At 40.4% G+C, this 21246-nt stretch overlaps 1 protein-coding gene across 2 annotated transcripts in view; it reads left to right on the top strand.

The window, feature by feature from the left end:
• The window catches only part of LOC115013828 (protein crumbs homolog 1-like), a 32698-nt gene extending 12112 nt beyond the window's left edge, over window positions 1-20586 (top strand). For both annotated transcript variants that reach the window (XM_029440356.1, XM_029440355.1), the window contains exons 4-13: window positions 418-557; window positions 1835-2020; window positions 2133-2246; window positions 6971-7924; window positions 8772-9313; window positions 10482-10647; window positions 11920-12781; window positions 14983-15099; window positions 15306-15432; window positions 16926-20586. In XM_029440356.1, the coding sequence (XP_029296216.1) occupies window positions 418-557; window positions 1835-2020; window positions 2133-2246; window positions 6971-7924; window positions 8772-9313; window positions 10482-10647; window positions 11920-12781; window positions 14983-15099; window positions 15306-15432; window positions 16926-17147 (3430 nt within the window). In that variant the 3' untranslated portion in view covers window positions 17148-20586. The remainder of the gene's footprint in view (window positions 1-417; window positions 558-1834; window positions 2021-2132; window positions 2247-6970; window positions 7925-8771; window positions 9314-10481; window positions 10648-11919; window positions 12782-14982; window positions 15100-15305; window positions 15433-16925) is intronic.
• Window positions 20587-21246: the final 660 nt, after the last annotated feature.

Raw genomic sequence — 21246 nt, 5'->3', positions numbered from 1 at the left:
CAATATGTTTTGTCATGGGACAGATCAACATGTTAAGTTTTATAACTAAAACTAGGTAGCCCACTATACCTCACAAAGAGACATATTTCTTGTTTCCTGCTTGAGGTGCCATTTCACTCGTTCTTAGTCAGGTCGCCTATTCCTGTAATTACCACTTGTGACCAGCTGTTAGCAAAATGAAATAGCCTTGCAATCTATTTTTATTGATCATACATCCCTCTTGTCTTTACTGTTTTCCTCCACTAGAAAACTGAGCCATTGATTTAGAACATTAGAATTCAAGATGTGAATTTGTTCCAACTCTTAATCATTCTTTGCATTAACCAGTGATTTATCGAAAATGAATCACACAAAAAAATCTTCTCGTTGACAATCACAGTATAAGACCGACGTCTTTGTTTCTCTGCTCTTTTCCAGCTATGAGTGTGACTGTGAGGCGACGGGCTTTGTCGGCGACTACTGTGAAGAGGATATTCTGGAATGTGCTTCGGACCCCTGCCAGCATGGAGCCACTTGTTTGGAGGCGATCAACCAGTACACGTGCCTCTGCTGGCCAGGTACAACATTCCTCTGGGCACCAACTTATGAACCAACTCTTTCAAACATTACAGCAGTCACACATTTCTATCTCAGGCTGTCATTGTTATAGCCATTACACTCAACATAACATAATCACAGTGTGAACACTTGCTTTTCAGTTGATTGTAACAGTCACCAGGGGCTCTGCTTAATCAAAGAAAACACTAGAAGCTGGCACACATCCATAACGTTTAGATTTTTGTTGTCATAATTGTGCTTGTGAGAGTGTGTTGTTGTGTATATCCTAAAAGTAGGCTGTGCAGATAAAAGTAGGCTGTGCACAGGTGGATTTGAAGACCTAAAGAATAGGTTTAGATTTTTAATCCAAAGCAAAATACTCAGATATCATATCTTAAAAGAGATATAAGTCACTCTAATATTGTCCATACTGGCTATAAGCAATTGTGATTGAGGCTTTGTGCGACCTGAGTACAAAATCCACAATCCTGGTTAATGTTGCCGTCTATTTTCAATGGAAGGTAGCTAAAGCATGCTCGAAAGGTCGCTATATGACTTCACATGCTAAGCACATCAAAAGCTTAACTGACCCTAACTAGCTTTAACATTAGCAATTATTTAATTTTATTATGTCATCTTTATGCGTCTAAATCTACCTGAAGTATCAATAACTTTTAATGAAGGCTGTTGTATAGACTGGGGACACTGGTATGAGCTGGTTCTCTCAACACTTGGAAATAATACATATTTAGTGGGAAGAAAAGTAGCTAGTGACTAGGTTTTTTTTTTTTTTTTAAGTTGCTAAAGGGCTCCTAAATCTCGACAAATCTAGCAAGGGAATTGTACATTTGTCAAAATAAATTCTAAAGTTCAACTGAAGCAAAAATAAAGTGGTCATATTTAGAAGTTACAATCTGTTTGCTATGAAATTCCCTTTTTGTGTTTCTGTGAACAGCATTTTCAGCTCCCATCGAGGGACACGTCATGGTACTCACATTTTGTTCAGACAAAGCGTACATTTTCAGCTTCCTTTATTCAACAATAGCTAAAGTATTTATGCAGCCTGTGTTTATTCGACACAAATGGCCAATGCAGCTAACAGTAGGTTAGCTTCAGCTAGCTAACAATACCTATGTGTGGACTGTGTTGGTGTGTGCCAGTTAGGATGGGATCACTTCATGGCCTGTTTGGATAAAATAAATAATAACAGTGACCATTACCTCTTTAACGTACTTATGGTCATTGTTTTGAGACAGATTTATCATTGAAACGTGAATTTGTGTGTATGTGTGTCCAGGTTACGAGGGGGAGAACTGCCAGCTGGATATAGATGAGTGTGAGCAGCATCCCTGTGAGAATGGTGGCAAATGTTTCCAGCGTTCAGACATCCTGCAGTATGTACCGCTGCTTGAATTCAGCAAAGCCAATTTCAGCTATGAAGACGCAGCTGGTTTCACATGCCGCTGTCTGCCAGGATTCACTGGTAAGCCTTTTCACAACATAAACCCTTTTGTTTCTTGACATATTGCCTTAATAACTCACAATGAAGTGAGGACAGCATATACATGAATCTCATTAATATGTTCTGTTGGCAGGAGACAACTGCTCAGTCAATGTGGACGAGTGTGAGACTGCTCCGTGTCACAATGAAGGAACCTGTCAGGATCTGGTCAACTCTTATCAATGCGTGTGTCCAGACGGCTTCACAGGTAGGAGAACACTCTTATCTGCTCTTATACTCCTATCTCCTAACAAACAAGCATCTCTTCCTCCAGAGGGACCCCACAGAGTTGTGTCCTGTCGCTGTTACTACTCATCCGCACTGACTGCTGAAGTCAGTACAAGGACAGGCACTTCCTGATATTACAGTTGCTGCATGTGCTTGTGGTTATTGAGCTTGAACAGCTGTGATGCTGAACATTACTGCAACTCAAGACATGGCTGGCAAGCTCAGACGGACATCACTTTACTGTTGTTAAAGGGAAACAGTGAAAAGTGTACCTTTACTACGTAATAATCAAGGGGAAACCTACGGGTCTGAAAAGTGAAGCCAATGAGAACTCTATTATAAATTACCCTACTTCTCACTTTATTTATTATTTAACCTTTTCTTGACTTTATGGTCTCAATCGCTACAGTATAATATGCATTTTGGAAATTATGTTCCCATTTAGAGTAAAACAGACGGTAAAGCAGCAAATGGTTCAGGTCCGGGCTAACTTGTGATTGACAGGTCGCTACCACGGTTTTGTCTGGTCTGGTTGCTCTCCGTGTTTTTCGTCTGAGAACTTTTACTCTTTCACAGTGTTTTCAGTTCATGAGAGTTAATTGTAATATTTTGGTCGGCAAAAAATGTTCAGTGTTTGGTTGAACTGTTTGGAGAGCTCCACCCTCTCGTGGAAAATGCCAAACTAGAGTCTTCAGAACGGTACTCCACAAACCAATAGTTGACGGTCAAGGTGACGACGTATACTTCTTTTATGCAGTCCACTAATTCTAAGAAGGTTTTGACTTTGTTTTGTGTTTCACACTGGAAAAGTGACTAAATGAAGTATACTCAAAATAGTCAGTAAGCATACTAAAAATAGTTCATTTTTGAATGTGCTGTTGATGTACTATTTTCCCCTAATATAATGCACAAAGGAAATGAAGGAGCTTCTCATAGCTGGACAATTAAAATAAATGGCAGGTGGTGGTGAGACAGCTCCAGAAAGATTTATGAGATCAAATGAAAAATAGTATGAAGATGTCTGGTAAAATCACTAGAGTCTTCTCTGGTGAGGGACATGGGTTCCTGAAAATGTTTCTAAAAGTATATATTCCATTAGAGCTGAAGCGATTAGCCTATGAAAATAAATTGTATCAACAACAAACTTTTGAACTCTTTTTTAGAGCACATCAATCAATGAATCTGATAAATCGATAAAGAAAATAACGGTTGGTTGCAGAACTAAATGTCATGCACAATGAACAGCCTACATTTAATACCAGTATATGAATAACTACTGTCCTTCCTCACACAGACATCTTGATTTATTTTGTTGGACTTTTTTTGATGGACCTCAATTGATATTATGTTGTATTTTTACGTTTAGACCAGATTAGAAATGATACAACCTTGTTGTCACAAGCCAACTGTCTCTTACAGTAATAACCACTTATTAGGTAATAGAATCATTCATTTTGTGCTGGTTTTCCTCAATGTAAAAATAACTTCCCTGTAAAATACTGTATGTTAAGTGAAGTGGACTGAACGTCCTCAGTGGAAGCCAGACCTTCATGCCAGGTCTCAGAATCTCGTTGACCAAACAATAAAGGGTTAATCTTCCTCTTGCTAATCATTACTCCTGACCAGCCAAGGTATTCATTCCTCATTAAGGAAGATTTGTCAGTGCATCACTCAAAACAAGAGGAAATGCAACAAAAACTGACCTTGAAACACACAATCTGGATTAAGAAGTGCGGAATTCAGCAAGCCTCTCATCAACAGAATGAGAAGCTAATTTAATTAGCTAATTGTATTATGGCCATGCAATGTGAAGGCCACAACACAGCAGATGATAGGCGGGATGATAGGGCATATGGTACGGAGGAGCATAGCAGGAAATAACAAAGCCAATAAATGGTGCCATATGTCAGGCGTCCACCTTGGGTATTAAACAGGGGTCTCTATGAAATTTGTCAGGGGGAGGGGAGATTACAGCAAAGCTGCTTAGGAGACTAATTAAAGCCTGTTGAAAGAAAAGACGAAACAAACAATGTGAGCAAAAACATTTTTTTTTCTCCAAATAACATGCACTTAATTTTAATGGTATGCCACATTGTAAACATATCAGTCTTGTGCAACAGAAAGCAACGATAGAGGAAAACTCCATGTGGCTCAAAATGATGATCCTATTAACTTTGAATGGCACGTGTGCAAGAGGTTAACTTTCCACATGCATGAGGTGGACATCATTATGACTCAGATGGACCTTTCTTGTGCCTTCCTCATTGTACTTGGGCCATACTTTTAGAGTTAGGAGCTAGAGTTTTTGAAGGCTGATGCAGGTAAAGTTAGGTTATTAGGTTAGGGTTATGAGTTTGGTCCTATATTATGAATAACACGTTTCACATTGTGGCTTCCTCAGGTTTGCTCGTCACGTCATCAGCAACAGGTGTATGCTTTTAAAGCTTGATTTAGGAAATCACAAAAAGTATTTTTCATGGCAACATATCAACCCCATAATTGCTGATACATGTGCTGGTTCTCTCAGAAGTATATTTGTTAACGCTTCAGTGAACACCCATTTTAAACAACATTTACATCACCGGATACTGTGAGCGAATACCGTGATGTGAGATGATATCTGAGATGAATTATGTGAATAAAGGCAGCATTAACAAGTACATGTAAGAATATTTTGACAAAGCAAATTCTGAAAAAAGTCTCAAACAACTGTTTAATAACTAAAGGTAAAGGAAAATAGAATAATCTTTTTAATTACTTTTCATAACTTTTATCCCACACACCACATTTGCCACCCACCCCTGGTGAGCATATACCAAAACACAAAATGTTGACAATAAAGTATATAAAATAAATACTTTGACATTTAGTAGGTGACAGAAAGGCAAGTTCAGAATGATAAAGTCAGAATAGGAATTTTAGGAATATGTTAGAGTGAAATGTCATCACTTGTTTTTGGCTTTTATGAATCAAAATTCTGAGAAAATTGATTGCGAAGGAAGAAAATCTGAATTCTGAGACTTATCACATGATTGACTGACTTTTTGAAAATAAATTCAAAATTAATTTCTGAGTACAGTTTTTTTTAATTAGCACTAATCCTCTTTGTTAGTCACTAATGCATATATTACAGAGTATATGAAGTAGCAGCAGTGTGTAACATACTAGTGCTGAATCTAATTAAACTGTCTTAGAATCAGTTCAGTTTCAAGTCTTCCCAAAAGCAATACATTTAATGTGATATACAAACACATCTTGGATAAGACTGACGTGTACCACACATGACCATGTATCGCTCCAGCTGCGCTCAGGCCTGAAACCTTGAACCTGCAGCACCTCCTGCAGGTTCATTCTAGCTGCTCCTGCCGCTAGTGGGCATCCACAGGCCAGCATATGGAGTAGGGAGGGGATGCAGCACTGCATTCCTCTTGTCAAACACTGACAGGAGCCAGCTGGAGGCTGGAGGCTGGAGGCTTACCGCTCTGCTCAGGCTGGGCTGCAGACAGGAGAGGAGCAGGGGGTGTGAGGGAGGGATTCAGGGAGGGATAGAGGAGGAAGAAAGAGAGGGTGGAAAAGCAAAGGTGGGCAGGGCTGCCTTGTAATCACTTCTGCCTGGTACTGAGTGGAGGAGTGGAGGCACTTCTACTTTGTAAGCTAAAGAGAGAAAGACAGAGCGAGAAAGAGAGAGAAAGAGAGAGAGAGAGAGAGAGAGAGAGAGAGAGAGAGAGAGAGAGAGAGAGAGAGAGAGAGAAAGAGAGGGAGATAGAGAGAGAAAAAGAGAGAGAGAGACAGAGAGACAGATAGAGAGAAAGACAGAGAGAGAGAGTTTCACTTCTGTCATCCAGCAGTGTGAGGAGTGTGTGTGGATCATGGGGGGAAGCAGGTTGATGCTGCTGCTGTGCTTCTGCTGTGGGCTCTGGTGGCTGACAGGTACAGTATGGTACACCACTTTAATGTTATATTAACAACGAAGAAAGTTGCATGCTTGCGTATGAGGGTGGAGTCTTGGCAAAGAGAGGACGAGCAGCTTTAAGGTTCCTTGGGTGTAGAGTATTTTAAAGGACTATGTTAATGCAAGTTGACTGCTGCTGCCAGGGCTTAATGTTGAATGCGGTTCAATTAGGTGGCTGAGACTACTGAACCAGGCAGACAGACTGTATTTCTGGGACATGGTGTGTGTGTGTGTGTGTGTGTGTGTGTGTGTGTGTGTGTGTGTGTGTGTGTGTGTGTGTGTGTGTGTGTGTGTGTGTGTGTGTGTGTGTGTGTGTGTGTGTGTGTGGTTTTGTTACACAAGGTTGTCTGACACACATATAGTATAGTATTTGAATGTCTGGCTGATACAATCACTATGACACTGGTTTAACTGTTTTAAAAAATGTGTGCAAATCTAATTATCCTCCAATTAATGGCTATTTTCTCTAGTCATTTCCTCATCTGCAAATGACTAATGAAAAAAATAATGCCTTGCCTCAACCAAGCAACAAGATCTTCATCAAATTAGGTTTAATGTAGACTATCCAGGCTCCTGGAGTATTCCCCTTGTTATTTAATTGATAAAGCAGATTGATGTGATTTTAAGTTATTATTAAATAATACTTCCAGTTTGATCCCTGTGAAGGGTGTGTTTTAGTATTTTGAAGGAAAAGTTGAATCAGTTCTGTTAAAGTAAGTTGTAGCACTAAACATGAGTGTCTCTTCATGCAGGCGTACACTGTGAAGTGGACATCAACGAGTGTGACAGCAATCCATGCCAGAATGGCGCCACGTGTGAAGACTCTGCCAACTCCTATAGTTGTCACTGCCCCGTTCCAGTGCCTGGCCAGGAGCCTTGGGGTGGGCGAGATTGTGACGTCCGTCTGGTCGGCTGCCGGCAACACCAGTGTCAACACAAAGCAGGTTGCTTCCCCGTGCTGACTGATGCTGAAGAGCACAGCTACACCTGCCTCTGTCCGCCTGGCTGGACTGGAGAACACTGCAACACCTCCACCACCTTCTCCTTCAACTCAGAGGGTTTTATCCACATGCAGCTACCTGTTTCCAAAAACAGGACGAAAAGAGAGACAAAAGACCACAATCACGGGCTCCACATGCAGGTGCGATTCAAGAGCACTCTGCCCGACATGGTGCTGTACTACCGGGGCACCATGGAGCGCTTTGTCTCCTTGGAGCTTGTTGGAGGCTCCCTTCAGGCCACGGTGAAGTCAGGGAAGATACTGCAGGTTATTAACCCTCGTCCAGTCAATGACGGGGAATGGCATCAGGCCACTGTCACCATGGATGAGAGGCTGCTTCTGGTTGTAAAAGGACCTGGTTGTGAGGAAGAGTGCCTACTAAAAAATGAGGGCTACAACCATCTGATCTTCTTCCAGCCCAGCTCCTTTCAACAGCTATATGTTGGAGGGGCACCGCAGGAATATTTAGCCCATACGTCCAGCGGTAGAGGGTTCATTGGCTGCATGGAAGACCTTCAAGTTGACCACAAGCTACTTCTGCCTCAAGACCTCATTAGAGAGGAAGGCTTTGGCTTGGAAATTGGATGCAGCAAAAAAAATTGGTGTCAAGAAGACTCATGCATGCAACATGGGGTGTGTGTGGACATGTGGGTTCGTCCAAGCTGTCAGTGCCATCGGCCTTACTATGGAGAAAGCTGTAACAAAGGTGAGAAACCTTACAGTATACCTTATAGGTTTGCAGGAATGCACTCTACCTTTTAATTATGGACCGGTGGATAGATTACTTTGTGGCTAGCCATCAAAGTTGGTCTCCAATACTATGTGTAGAAGGGACGGAATGCTTCTTTAGGTGGGATTCTTACTCTACATTTTTTTCTATTTTAGACAACCACAGATTATTGTAGCCTACTCAGAGTGAGAGTCGTGTTTTTTGGTGACGGTGTGACAAATCAAAAATGTATACTTGAAATCTCAACTCCCTGTCTGAGCTTTTTTACCTTCTCCATTATGTTAACATTATGTTACGGCTGTTTGGGGCTGCTATCATGCTAAAGTTTTAGTTTAGTGGAAAAATAAAAAAACAAAACATATAAATATCATGTGATAATGTAATTTTGAGAGTGCATCTCAAGCATTTCTCAAATTAGCTCTACAAAGGATTGCCACTAAAAATCTGAACAATGTGTTAAAGAATTTCCTCAACAATTTAGTATTGCACTGCCATAAAGGAGGGTCACAAAATAAAAATATAAAGAATGATGAAGGCAAAGCAAGTTGATCTGTATAACACCTTTCAAAGACAAGAATGTGCTTTGCATAAGTCATAAACAAATCAAATGATGCGAATCAACCATTTACCTTCTTGGAAATGCATTTATTTCAACATTTCCATTTCACTGGCTAAATTGTACCCCCTGACTAGTAATCTGATATTTTATGTAACACTGGAGTGCTGGAGTAAAACGAAACACAGTATTGCTGATACAGGTGTTGCATGTGCCAGTGTGTTGGGGTAAGATACTGACAATTTTGTGCTTCCCACCCCATCTCAGAGTATCCCTCCTGGACCTTCGGTCATGAGAACACTACCAGCTACGCCGTCTTCAACATCTCGGAAACCCATGGAGACAACTTCACTATCTCCTTTTTATTGCGCTCCCTCAAACACAATGGTCTGCTCCTGCAGCTCCGTCGAGAAGGAAAGCCTTACCTGACAATCTATCTGAAGGAGGGCACTGTTGCTATTTACAGCCCTCACACCACCCTGCTCTCAGAGGCCAAGTTTGCCACTGACGGCAACAATAATTTAGTGACTGTAAAGGTACAGTACGGCCATGTGGTCTTCCCCAAAGCAGGGAATCATCGCGCCTTAGGGAATGTAAGTGTAGAGACAGGGGATGTGGCATATGTTGGAGGGCTCCCTGCAGGACAGAGCATGAATGCCTGGGGTGGAAATATCAAGGGATGCCTGCAGGACATTCGGCTGGACCACAAGCATCTAACCATTGAGGATCTTCCAGAGGGGGTGGAAGTTTACCAGGCAAGCACAGCGGAGAACGTGCTGCCAGGATGCAAAAGTGATGACACATGCAAGGTAAAAGAGAAATGTATAGTCTGCTTTAGGATTATCACTCAAAATAAAATAGATAAACTGCTTCCCTCAAGATCATGTGGACGTAGATAAAGGCTGAACTGATCTTAGGTTTTGTAATGTTACTGATATTTTTGTAGTGGAGTACAATAAACAATCTTTAAATCTGATTGATGGTAATTCCAAACAACATTTGTGTCAGGAGTATTTTGAACCTGGTGTGAACAATTGCACATCTGTCACTAAAACTTCATCTGCATCTGCTATTTCTACCATTATTCTCTACAGCACATGTTTCTACTATTCCAGCTTCTGATACCAGTATCACGACCACAGGCACTACAGCTACTATTAACATTTCTGTAAAACCAATAGAGAGAAGGTTATTACCGTTTATGTGGAATATGCATCATTTGTTGCATTAGAAATAATGATGTACTACGACTTTGTAGTAGTGATGAGTTTCTAGCTACACTAGTTTCCACAGCGAGTCTGTAATGAGTTTTACTACTATTGGAGGAAATGCTGTACTGTAAGGTTTGGCCTGACAGGCCATGTTGTTACGTAAATCAATCAGGATTTTGATCAGTTAGAGCTCTTTTTCTCCAGCCTTAGTTGTACTCTGGCTCAGTTGAATTTGAAACACACAAAGGTCAGCATATTAATATACAACTACTTGATGTTAACATGCTGGTGTTAGGCTAATTGTAAAAGTGTAGCTCATGCTGGGAATTTAAATTCTAGTTCACCAAATTTAATTACAGCACTAATAGTTTTTGAGAAATTTCAATTTGGACCAACGTGGTGTACCTACATTGCCGTCTCTAGAGCCACTATAGCATCACTACATTTTGTAATTAAAGAAAAAGAGAGCATAACTTCCAAAGATTAGAGATTGACTAAACTGTCTGGCTAATACTCCGTTTTAATGAAAAGCCTCAGAGAAACAATATTATGTTTTGCCAGTGTGTAGCTCTAGCACTGAACATATGCTAATTGTGTTAGCGCCTTGCAGGGCTGTCTGATTGCTGGGTTATTAAAGTTTATCTGGTTGTGTCCCTTTGATCTGTAAATTACCACTCAATCCACTCTGCAGCGTTTACCTCTGCATCAGGTTAAAGATTTTACAAGTGATCATCTAATCCATCCATCTGTGTTTGTCTGTGCACAGGATCAGCCCTGTTTAAATGGTGGACAGTGTCAGATTACCTGGAACGACTTCAAGTGCAACTGTTCTATTAACTACTCCGGCCGACTGTGCGAGACACGGGTGTGGTGCGTTGACAACCCTTGTTTTGACGGAGTGAGTTGTGTGGACCTACAGGATGGTTATGAGTGTAAGTAATACTTTGACTGCTATCACTCTTTTTATCAGGGAAGGGCAAGTAAGGTCAGGCCAAATGTATTTGTATTTTGTATTTGAAAGTAAAGAAACTCCATGAAGCAGAAATTCAATGGGAACAGGAAGCAATGGAGACACATGTGAAATGTGACACTGATAACAGTCAACAAAGATACTTTATTTATAACTTATCCAGTGACCATGATTACCTATCATATGTGATTTCAGACTCATTAGTATATAAAGAGAGGTGTTAAATACAGTGGAAACTGCATATTGTGATCACCTTGGACAAAAAGGATCACTATACTCCCTTAACTCCCATAAACTCCCATGACGTTGGTGGAAACAGATTAAAAGAAGTATGGACACAATCAGTGCAGCAGATGAGGACATTGTCTTACATTTCATCATCTATACAGTATAGGCTAAGCTCCAAAAACGTTTCAATCTCTATAACACAATTTCATATTTTCATTAGAAAATTTGAAAATTAGTGCTGGACCTTTAGTCCCAAAGCCCAAACTGAGAAATTATAACATCTTCAGGGTTATTTTCTCAGACAGAGATTCACAGGCTGAGTGCTACTAACCATGACAAGTAAACAGCCTTTCGTGTTAAAATAGGTACAGAGCACTTTTATTTGTGATACCTTGATGTAATTACTGTGTACGAAAGAAGAATGGTCAAGATGATTGGTAGCCTCTATCTCTTTCATTGTGTTGTCAGTGTCAGAAAGATGTGTACATCAACACTACTGTTACTTAATGCCATTTGTTCCTGCTCAAATGGTTGTGGCAATCCAGATGTGGGTGTATTAGGAATATTCTGCTGACTTTGTTTTAGCTTTATACAATATTTGGAGAACCTCTGGGTAGGACACCCAAAGTCATTCTACAAAATTAACAGCCATCAAAGCAAGATGATATGCAATTACAACCCTCTTTAATATTGTTATCAGAACAATTAAGTAAATGGTGAGTAGGTATAATAATAGAGTTTGATTTGTTGCTTGGCCTACTTTTGGAAAGTATGAGAGTACAAAGCAACTAAAATGAGCCCTTCAACAGTAATTACACTTATTTGAACCTTACATCAAGGAGTACTTCAGACATTTTTTTCAAGGGACAGCAGATCAGTGGTGGTTTTCCAATCGATGCATCAGTCGTGTAACATCTACTCTACTATGAATCAGCAAGTAACTTGTACGCAATTCTTGATTTCAGTACCTTTTCAAAATTGCTCATAATATTTTCTCTTCCCGCAGGTTTAACTGAAGCCATTTTTCAGGACAATGCTCTTCAGTATGTTGCCAACAGCTCCCTGCTGAGCCCTGTAACCAACATTACATTGGATATACGGACACGGGACGAGAACGGGATCTTGTTGCGGGCCGTCAGCAGAGCCGAGGTCTTCTGCCTGGGTCTGCTCAACTCCTCCCTGCTGGTCAAACTGGACAGTGGGGTGAGTGCAGAGCTGCTGGCCTTCACAAGTGACAGGGCCATCGCAGACGGAGCATGGCATCACATCCAGCTGACCATGGTCGATCCCACACAGTTAGCGTCCCGCTGGCGTCTCACCGTTGATGGGCAGAGAGTTGGTGGCAGCTTCGGCATTGGTGGCCACCTTAGCTTCCTCAATGACACCAAAATCTGGCTGGCTGAGAAATACACTGGATGTTTAGGGGAGGTGAGAGTGGGTGGAGTCTACCTGCCACTTATAAATGTACCAGACGCCCCGCAGATGACCCGGTTCTCCAGACTGGGTGGGCACGAGCCAATCATAGGCTGCCGAGGTGCCCCAATTTGCGATTCCCAGCCTTGCCTCAACCAGGGTGTATGTCAGGACCAGTTTAATGAATTTAACTGCAGCTGCAGCACAGGATGGGAAGGGACGCTGTGTGAGATGGAGGTAAATGAGTGTTCTTCAAGTCCCTGTGGCAACGGCACATGTAAAGACCTTCTGGCAGACTATCAGTGTGACTGCGATCCTGGATACACAGGCAAAGACTGTCAGAACGAGGTGGATAACTGTCTGGAATTCAGCTGTGTGAATGGAGGAACCTGCGTGGACACGGTGGGAACTCACACATGTTCATGTCCTCGTGGCTACGTCGGCAAACGCTGCCAGTGAGTACAGACTACAGCACATTTTAGGCTTTTATTTTTCCTCATATTCATTAGAATTACAATGAGTGACCTGATTCAGCTGCAGTTTAATGACATCCTTGTTGGCTGAAGACACATTCTGTTATTTGTGTAAACATGCGAGTGATCAGCTGTTTATCAGAGATCTGTGCATGTTGTATGGAGAATACAAAAACTTTGGCATGCGCTTATGACCTGTCGCACAGTGTGGTTCACATAATTATGCACCATCATGATGAGGAGGAGATCAGTGAGTACCACACATCCGGTGGGTTTTGGAGTTGGTATAATACTGAATATTAAGGGGAAGAAAATAGATTTCTTAAAAAAATTTTTTTGTCATTTTTCTTGTCAAATATTGAGGGTAGAGTGACCTGTTCTCCCTGAGGCCCTGAGCCAAATTATGCTTAGGGGGTCTCCTACCTGAATAATAAACCCTATATAGAACGGAATGAGGTACAAACTAACAATATTTATTGAATATAATATGGTCTATAGAATCCTAGAATAAGTGAATATTAACATTAACATAAACAATCTAATGTAGAAGAAGGTCAGATACAACACAGAGCTGTGGTTCTGCTGGATGTGCATCATCTGAGTCTGTGCTTGTACAGGCTGATGATCCAGCATCTCTACTGAAACACTGAACACCGCAAAGTAGGGGTCTTTAACGCTTTTCAGGCCAAGGACCCCCAAACTGGAGCAGGGTCCCCCTATTGAAGAGGTCCCTGAGATGGGGGGGGATCCTTTCCTCCGCTCTGACTCTGACTGTAGGTGTGTGTGTCGGAATGTGAATGCACAAATACAATTTATTTTATTTTAATCAAACCAAAAAACCAAAAAAAAAAAAAAAAAATGCTTTATCTACAAACAATTTTGAGACCCCCCTGCAGTACCTCCGCAGACCCCCTTTTGAAGACCTATGATATTATAGATAACAATACTATTATTAATTTTATCAGCTGCATCAGGCCCAACTGGCTCCCCCAGATTTTCTTCAAATATAAAATACTATTTATACTTAATATTAGACATATTACTTACTAATTGATCCATAAATCCATATTGCCCATTATGCCCAGCTGATTAAACATTTTAATTTCAAAACTTCCTTAATAACAAACTTTGCTTTCCATCCAGCACATGAATGCATATGAAAGCATATTCACACCCGATGCAGTTATCTTTTCCAAGCTGCAGTTTATAAAGCTGCCCTTTGGCGTTTATCAAACATAATAAATATTTGTATCTCACTGTCACGTCTGTCAGGCACAAAGTGACAGAACACAGACAGACCAAGAGATGCACGGCCCAGAGAGGCTAAAGACAGACGCACTGCCAGCTATGTTGCTCTTAATGTTCACATCAAACTTGTAGAGGAGAGATCATGGTGTATTTCTTTTCTTTTCCCTAAATCCTGTCATCAAAGTTGTAAACATGGACATCTGCTTTGTAACTCAGCAGCACTGCTTCAGTGAACAAGTATAGTCATCGGAAAAGCAATAAGAACGATGCATGATGACTATCATGTCATCCCCTACATAAGTGCATAGGACTTTTGATCAAGATCAAAATACATCGAGCTGAATTGTCGAGCAGCGATCAATATGAACAACATCCTACAAATAGACCTAAATATTCCTGATGTGTGAGCTACATCCTTTCCCCTGATTATAGGAGGGTAATGGCTGTAGGGATGAGTGAGTGTGTGTATCTTGTCTTGACTGAGGGGATTGAACCTCCTAATGAGTAGGGTGGGGGCCCTCTTAACCAGCGGACTGTTTTACTAGTGAAGCTATTCTGCTGGACCCCTGTCCTCAAAAATATGAGGCCATTTGTGTTATATAATTTTTTTATGCCACAACTTGTTGATTCTACACAACGCATGATGTTATATAGTGCTGTGATAGTGACCATTGCTTGTCTTACGATGCATTGGGTGATACTTTGAGTCCACTATGCAAAGTGTCAAATACAGGTGGAAGTCAAGAATTATTCTCTGATCGTGGGATTAATTGTGAGGTTCTCAGTTTCACATATACTGATTTTGGGTTGTAATTAAAGGTAATTTAAATGCATCACTACAGAAGAATAGTTTAATGACTATGTGTGTGTGTGTGTGTGTGTGTGTGTGTGTGTGTGTGTGTGTGTGTGTGTGTGTGTGTGTGTGTGTCCAATAGGTGGCGTTTCCCTCCAGTGGCGTGTGATGCAAACACAGAGTGTCTTAATGGAGGGGTTTGTATAGGAGGTGACTCTGGAGGCAACTGCACCTGCAAGCCAGGATACACTGGAGCCAGGTGAGAGCTGCACACTGCACATTCCTCAGCACACACCTGCTGCTCATGAGAAAGTGTGTCTGAACCACAGCCAAGTGTCAAGGACAGGGGAGAGAGAGAGAGAGAGAGAGAGAGAGAGAGAGAGAGAGAGAGAGAGAGAGAGAGAGATAGTGCTGCTGCTGCCCTGTCAGTCAGTGTTGTGTTAAAACCTTTCTGATGTGTTTCAGGTGCGAGACAGAAATAGACGAGTGTGAGTCCAGCCCTTGTCTCAACGGTGCCACCTGTCTCGACAGACTCAACCACTTCCAGTGCGTGTGTGTGCTGGGTTTCAGTGGCACAGTGTGTGAGAGCAATGTAAGTGACAGACGCTAGCTTTAAGTTAAATACGCTAATTTAGAATCTAAATCTGAGTGATGGGTTTAATATCTATGGCTTAGATTCAAGTACCCTTCCAGCCTGGAAATAGGAAACATATCAAGTTCTCCGGGTTTTTCCCTCTCGCAATGTCTGCCATAGCTCGAAAGGCTAGAGGACAACAGAGGACGCATGGGACAACTCAATTATTTTTCTTCTTTATTTGTCTTTATTTAAGTTTATTCACACACTTGACTTTAAACAAGAGAGTTGGATTTCAGGAGTTAGCCACTGCCATTATTAACATGTTCATGCTAGATTGCATGTTTTCCATGAGCATTTATAACTAATTTCTCTCAAAATAAACCATTAATGATGTTAGAAATTGTTATAAACACATTTAAATATGTCGGACAAATCTCCAGTTCATCCAAGAAATTATAAACTTTGCTCAAAATAAATTATTAAATGCATTAATTTAACTCATTCTGATAACAGGCTCATATAAACCAAATATAACTGTACTCTAGCGTTACTACCACATCATCCTAGGGGAAAAGAAAATCATCTACATACCAACAGTTTCTAAACACTGATGCCTCCCTATTGCAGCGGTGATAGACTTTCCTTTGCTTCACAAAGAAACACGTTTTGTGAAATTAATATTTTCCAACTTTTCTTGGCGTTTAACACCTTGATGAGCTTTAAAATTCACCTGACCATCTTATTTGAATCTATTATTCAGCGCTGCCCTCTTGTGCAATATTCCATACATTACGGCTACTCAGATGCAACGCAATTGATGCTCATTGATATTGAAAAAACAACTAAGTTTCTAAAATGAAAATACATACAAATTAATTAATTAAATATATTTTTTTACTTTTGCCTTAACAAAAGACACACAGTACATAAACAGCAACATAGCGTGTTAATCCCACAATAGTCCAGTGTAAACTCCAAATTGATAACATTTCAGGATTTGTTAAATAGCACTAAAGGTTGTAGAATTTCCAACACAAACCATGTAAACTTCTAATTTACAATTGATACCTGATAATCCCTAAAATTAAGTTATAGTAATGTATAATTACAAGTGAATAGGTTAGAATACGTTTTGATTCATTGAAAAAAGGGTAATTATAATGGTACAAATACTAATAAAACACAATAAAGAAAAACTAATACAAACTAGTAGGTTACTCCTAAATTGAGTTAGTAAGTGTATAGGATACTAGAAAGTGAACCTTATTGATGCAAACATTACAAAATCAGTTAATTCTTTAACACATTTACTTTTGTCCAGATTCTCTGCAGACGAGGCAACACTTATGCTGGAGGAGAAAAAACAGGCAAACCAAATGGTTGCTGATAACTAATCTTTAAAACATGAACTAATCGGTCATTAACCATTAACAAATTAGTTACAACTAATAATTAGTTTCTAAAGGTATGGTCATGTATACATAACACTGTGCCCTGTCCTCATGCAGAAAGAAGAACATAAGGAGCGAGTGCCCTGGCTGGTGGTGACCATTCCCCTGATCACCCTGTGTGTGTTACTGGGCATCCTGGTGGTGTTTTGCCTCATCATGACAGCACGGAAGAAGCGTCAGTCAGAGGGCACGTACAGTCCCAGTTCACAGGAGGTGGCTGGAGCAAGGCTGGAGATGGGCAGTGTCCTCAAAGTGCCCCCAGAGGAGCGGCTGATCTGAGGCCAGCAGCCCTGCCTCACATCCAGTAGATGTGTGAAGAGTAGATATAGAGAACATGTTCTCTGCAGTGTAACACTGATGGGCCCTCCTGCCCTATGAGGAAGAGATGGAGGATAAATTATATGACTGATCCTCCACCTGGGAAAACTATGAACATTGAAGTCTCACAGAGGGACAGATAGAGACCAGAGGCTGAGAGAGACAATCTCCTCAGGCTGTCATGTTGGGGGAAGTCAAAGGATGCTCTGACCCTTGACGTCCCCTTGAAAAGTTGAGTTTTAAGGACAATCTCAATCTTGATTCACATGGGAACAAAATCATGTGAGGATCATGTTCGCACATGCTGAACACCACTGAAACTGAAACTCTCTGACACCGTCTATACGGATCATGTAATTCATAATTTATGGTTTAGCAAAGCAAAGCAAAACCTCCCTTTGCAGATGTCATTGCTAATTCTGTTTTGCAAGAAAGAGGAATGTGTAGAGGGAAAATAATACTTTGGAAGCAAATGTTGTCAAATCACAGAATTAGCATTGTTATATTATCAGGGCTGCCCTTTTTCACCAACATACTCCTCATTACATTACACATACAAGCGGGTGTTTTATTGTGAGACAGACACTAATTTAAATCCTTGCTTTATCTTGTTAGTGGTCCCTTGGTAATGCTTATCCTGCCTCACTTCAAATCTTCTGTCATAATGGGTTTTGCCACCTGATTTCAGTTTATTTTCTCTCCCTCCTTCTACGGTAAATGTTTGTTTTTGTCTCAAACATTGGAAGCAGCAGTTGCAAAAATAAGTTGAAGAAGGAATGTATTTTTTCTCTTGCTGAATAAGTCATTTTTAATTTGTACAGTATTGCCTTGAGCACTGGTGAGTTAGAATAATTCTTGTCTCATGGGAAAAGAGCATTGACAAGTTGAAGGCACAACTCGTCTATCATGTGTCTGCAGGTTTTCATTTACTCAGTTACTGAGTAATTTCGCTTTATTTAAGATGCTGCAGTCTGTGAATGAAAAGATGCAAACAATTCATACGATGGATCATGACTCCAGAACCATCAACTGAATGTGGGAATGGATCACTGCAGGAGTCAAAGACTGTATATTTGCTGTACAATATTGTCAACGTGCACTGTAAAGGCTAACTACTGAGTGCTGTTTGTGTTTTATATATGTATTTGTGTTGTGTATAATGTAATGCAAAAGTTTAAGTCCCTGTATTACTTTTTGTAATATTGTCAAGGGGAACAAAATAGGAATTTTATTGTTCTGGTCTAAAGTACCGCATCATGTTTGTGAAGGAAATTCCTAAAACTTAGATGCCACTGTATTCACATTTTTACTCCAGGAAGTCCCACTGCTCACTTGCCTCTCACTCTGTACTCACCAGTGCTGCTAACTTTTTAAACTTTTAAACCACTTGACCCGTATGCTTTTACAGGTAACTTAAGGTGCTGATGTGACATATACTCAGACTGACGCACTGTATTTTCATGATAATGGAAATAGAAAAGTTTGTGAAATGAAAGTGACATGCAGGTCACAGCTGAATATGAATTAGAAAAACACTGGTCATTACTATCGAATGTAGTATTAAATGTAATTTTAAGGATTTTGCTCATAAGCTGTAAAGTTTTAGGTAGAGTTGGTACCAATGACAATTACTTTCTGGATTTTACAGTTTACTTTGACTTTATTTCATCTGACCTAGTACAACTGACCCAATATTGCTAAAATGTGGCTGATTACATACATTATATAGCCAAGTAGGTTGAAATCCCTGTCCAATGTTAGTTTGGTGTGGAGCCAATGAAAGAACATCTTAATAGTACAGCAGTTTGTGTTTGTCGCATTTCTGTCCCAACATCACAATGCCCCCACGCACAAAGCCAGATCCATAAATAAATGATTTCCCAGTGTGGAAGCACTTGCCTGGCCTGAACACCTTTGGGATGAACTGGAACACCGACTGTGAGCCAGACCTTACCAGCCAACACCAGTGTTGGACCTCATTAATGCTCTTGTGGACAAACGGTAGCAAATCCCTGCAGCCACGTTCATCATCTGGTGGAAAGTGGAAACTGTTATAGTAGCACATCAATGCTCATGGTTTCAGAATGACATATTCAGCAGTTAGATATATTGATGTAATGTTCCCATGCTCAAGCTCTCCAGCAGCAGACCTGGGCTCCACACCTCTACAAAGAGGTCTTCTGAAATGTACATGAGGACCTGACGTGCATAACATCATTTTTGAAAAAGAGAGACCCAGTCCAGACTGATTTCCTTAAATATTTTCTTCTGTTATGATTACGGTTATAACCTCAGATTAATTCAGATCCACTCAAGCATTAGACATATTGACACTGACCCAGGACCAGTGGCAGTAAAATGAGATCCTTCCTAGCTCAAGTATAATTTGGACCAACTCTGTTCCTGGGTCGGGTCTCGGTTTCTTCGGGGCTGAGTGGACCCATGAAGACCTCTTCTCAACATCAACCCCTTCTCAACCCAAGAGTTCATTCACTATATGTGTATTGTTTGCACCCATTGCAGATGACTTTAGGTTAAGCTTTTGTCTTCTGTCCATATGAACATATGGTTTTGTTGTAAATGCAGGAATCAGATACAGTTTACAAGTGGTAATTAGACAAAAAAAAGCATCTACAATACATTCAAACTGATCTATACTGCTGCTTCTCTCACTGAGTACGAGAAAGTGGGGTTGTTTCCATTCCTACTGGCTACCTGGAGCGTTTAATAAAGGTCATTAAACACTAAATGCTCCATTAAAACGACTGCAGACAACGTATGGGTGTGTGCATGATGAGATGAGTATGTATGTGCCTTCATGTTCTCCTGCATCCATGAAACACAAGAATCCTGTGGTCTGTGTTTATGCTCATTCTTCAGACAGATGAAAGCCTTTGTGAAGACTCTATTTCATGGACAGAAAGCTCACTGTGAGAAGTGTGCAGGCACGCAGCTCTGCTCAAATAATCAAATGTTGTTAAAAGCATTATGATATTGTACAGACATACAGTGTTAAACAGTGTTGTTACTTAATACACAGATAAGTATTCCAACTACATACAGAATGGTAGTTTACACTGGAGTTGTTTGTACTAAAGCTGTACTATGGACAGCACACTGTAGATCAGTACATGAGGAGTTTATTCCACAACATGATATATTTACTTTAGGAAACAAACAGGATTCAGTTTATGAGTGATATAATAACCCAGCACGTGTATTATACCACTCACTAATAACCTCTGCTTTTTAAAAGTGAATATCTCATTTTGAAATAAATCTCTTTATTAGTACTCAGAACACTTGTCTTGTGGTTTTTGGATATTTTGTGCATTTAGTAAGAAATGGCATTTTAATTGGAATCAAAGTTTGCAGGTATGAAATGTATCTCAAACGGTGTTCAAGAAAAAATAAAAGACAAAGGATGGATGTTTTCACTTTGTAAAAACCTTTGTTTCTGTTTTTGTTTATTCATAAACCTTTTAAGAACAGTAAAGTAAAAATAACATATAAAGTAAAAATAGCATATACACACTTTAACAAGGTACACACTTTTAAAAAGGGGGTGGTGGTGTCCACAACAAAATAAATAGAATTACACAAATAAGTCTAATTGTATTGTACCCCAGATTGAAAGGCTGCAACAAGACAGGAAACTGAAAACAATATTCTGTCTTAATTTACTAATAAGGGGTGATACGTTGAACAGGTCGAAAAAAAAGGAGGGAGAAGAGGTGCCGGTAGAGGAGGAGGAAGGTGGTTTGGGAGGAAAGAAGGTAAAGGAGGCAGGAGAGGTGCAGGTAAAGGAGAAAGGTGATTTGGGAGGAGAGCAGGTAAAGGAGGCAGGTGATTTGGAAGGAGAGCAGGCAGAGGTGACAGGAGAGGTGCAGGTAAACATGGCAAAGGGTTACATGGAGTGAGCAGATGGAAGAGGAAGAGGCAGCAGCAGCACTGGAGACAGCACAGCAAAAGCTTGCTACAAAACGCAAAAGAAGAAAGTAAAAGAAAGCATCCAGTGATGCGAAAAACAGTAAAGTTGGGGAAGAGGGACAGACTGTGA

The sequence above is a fragment of the Cottoperca gobio genome, chromosome 9, assembly GCF_900634415.1.
Source record: "Cottoperca gobio chromosome 9, fCotGob3.1, whole genome shotgun sequence".
Lineage (NCBI taxonomy): Eukaryota > Metazoa > Chordata > Actinopteri > Perciformes > Bovichtidae > Cottoperca > Cottoperca gobio.
Note: the sequence above shows the minus strand (reverse complement) of the source record. Positions and strands in the feature narration are given on the sequence as shown.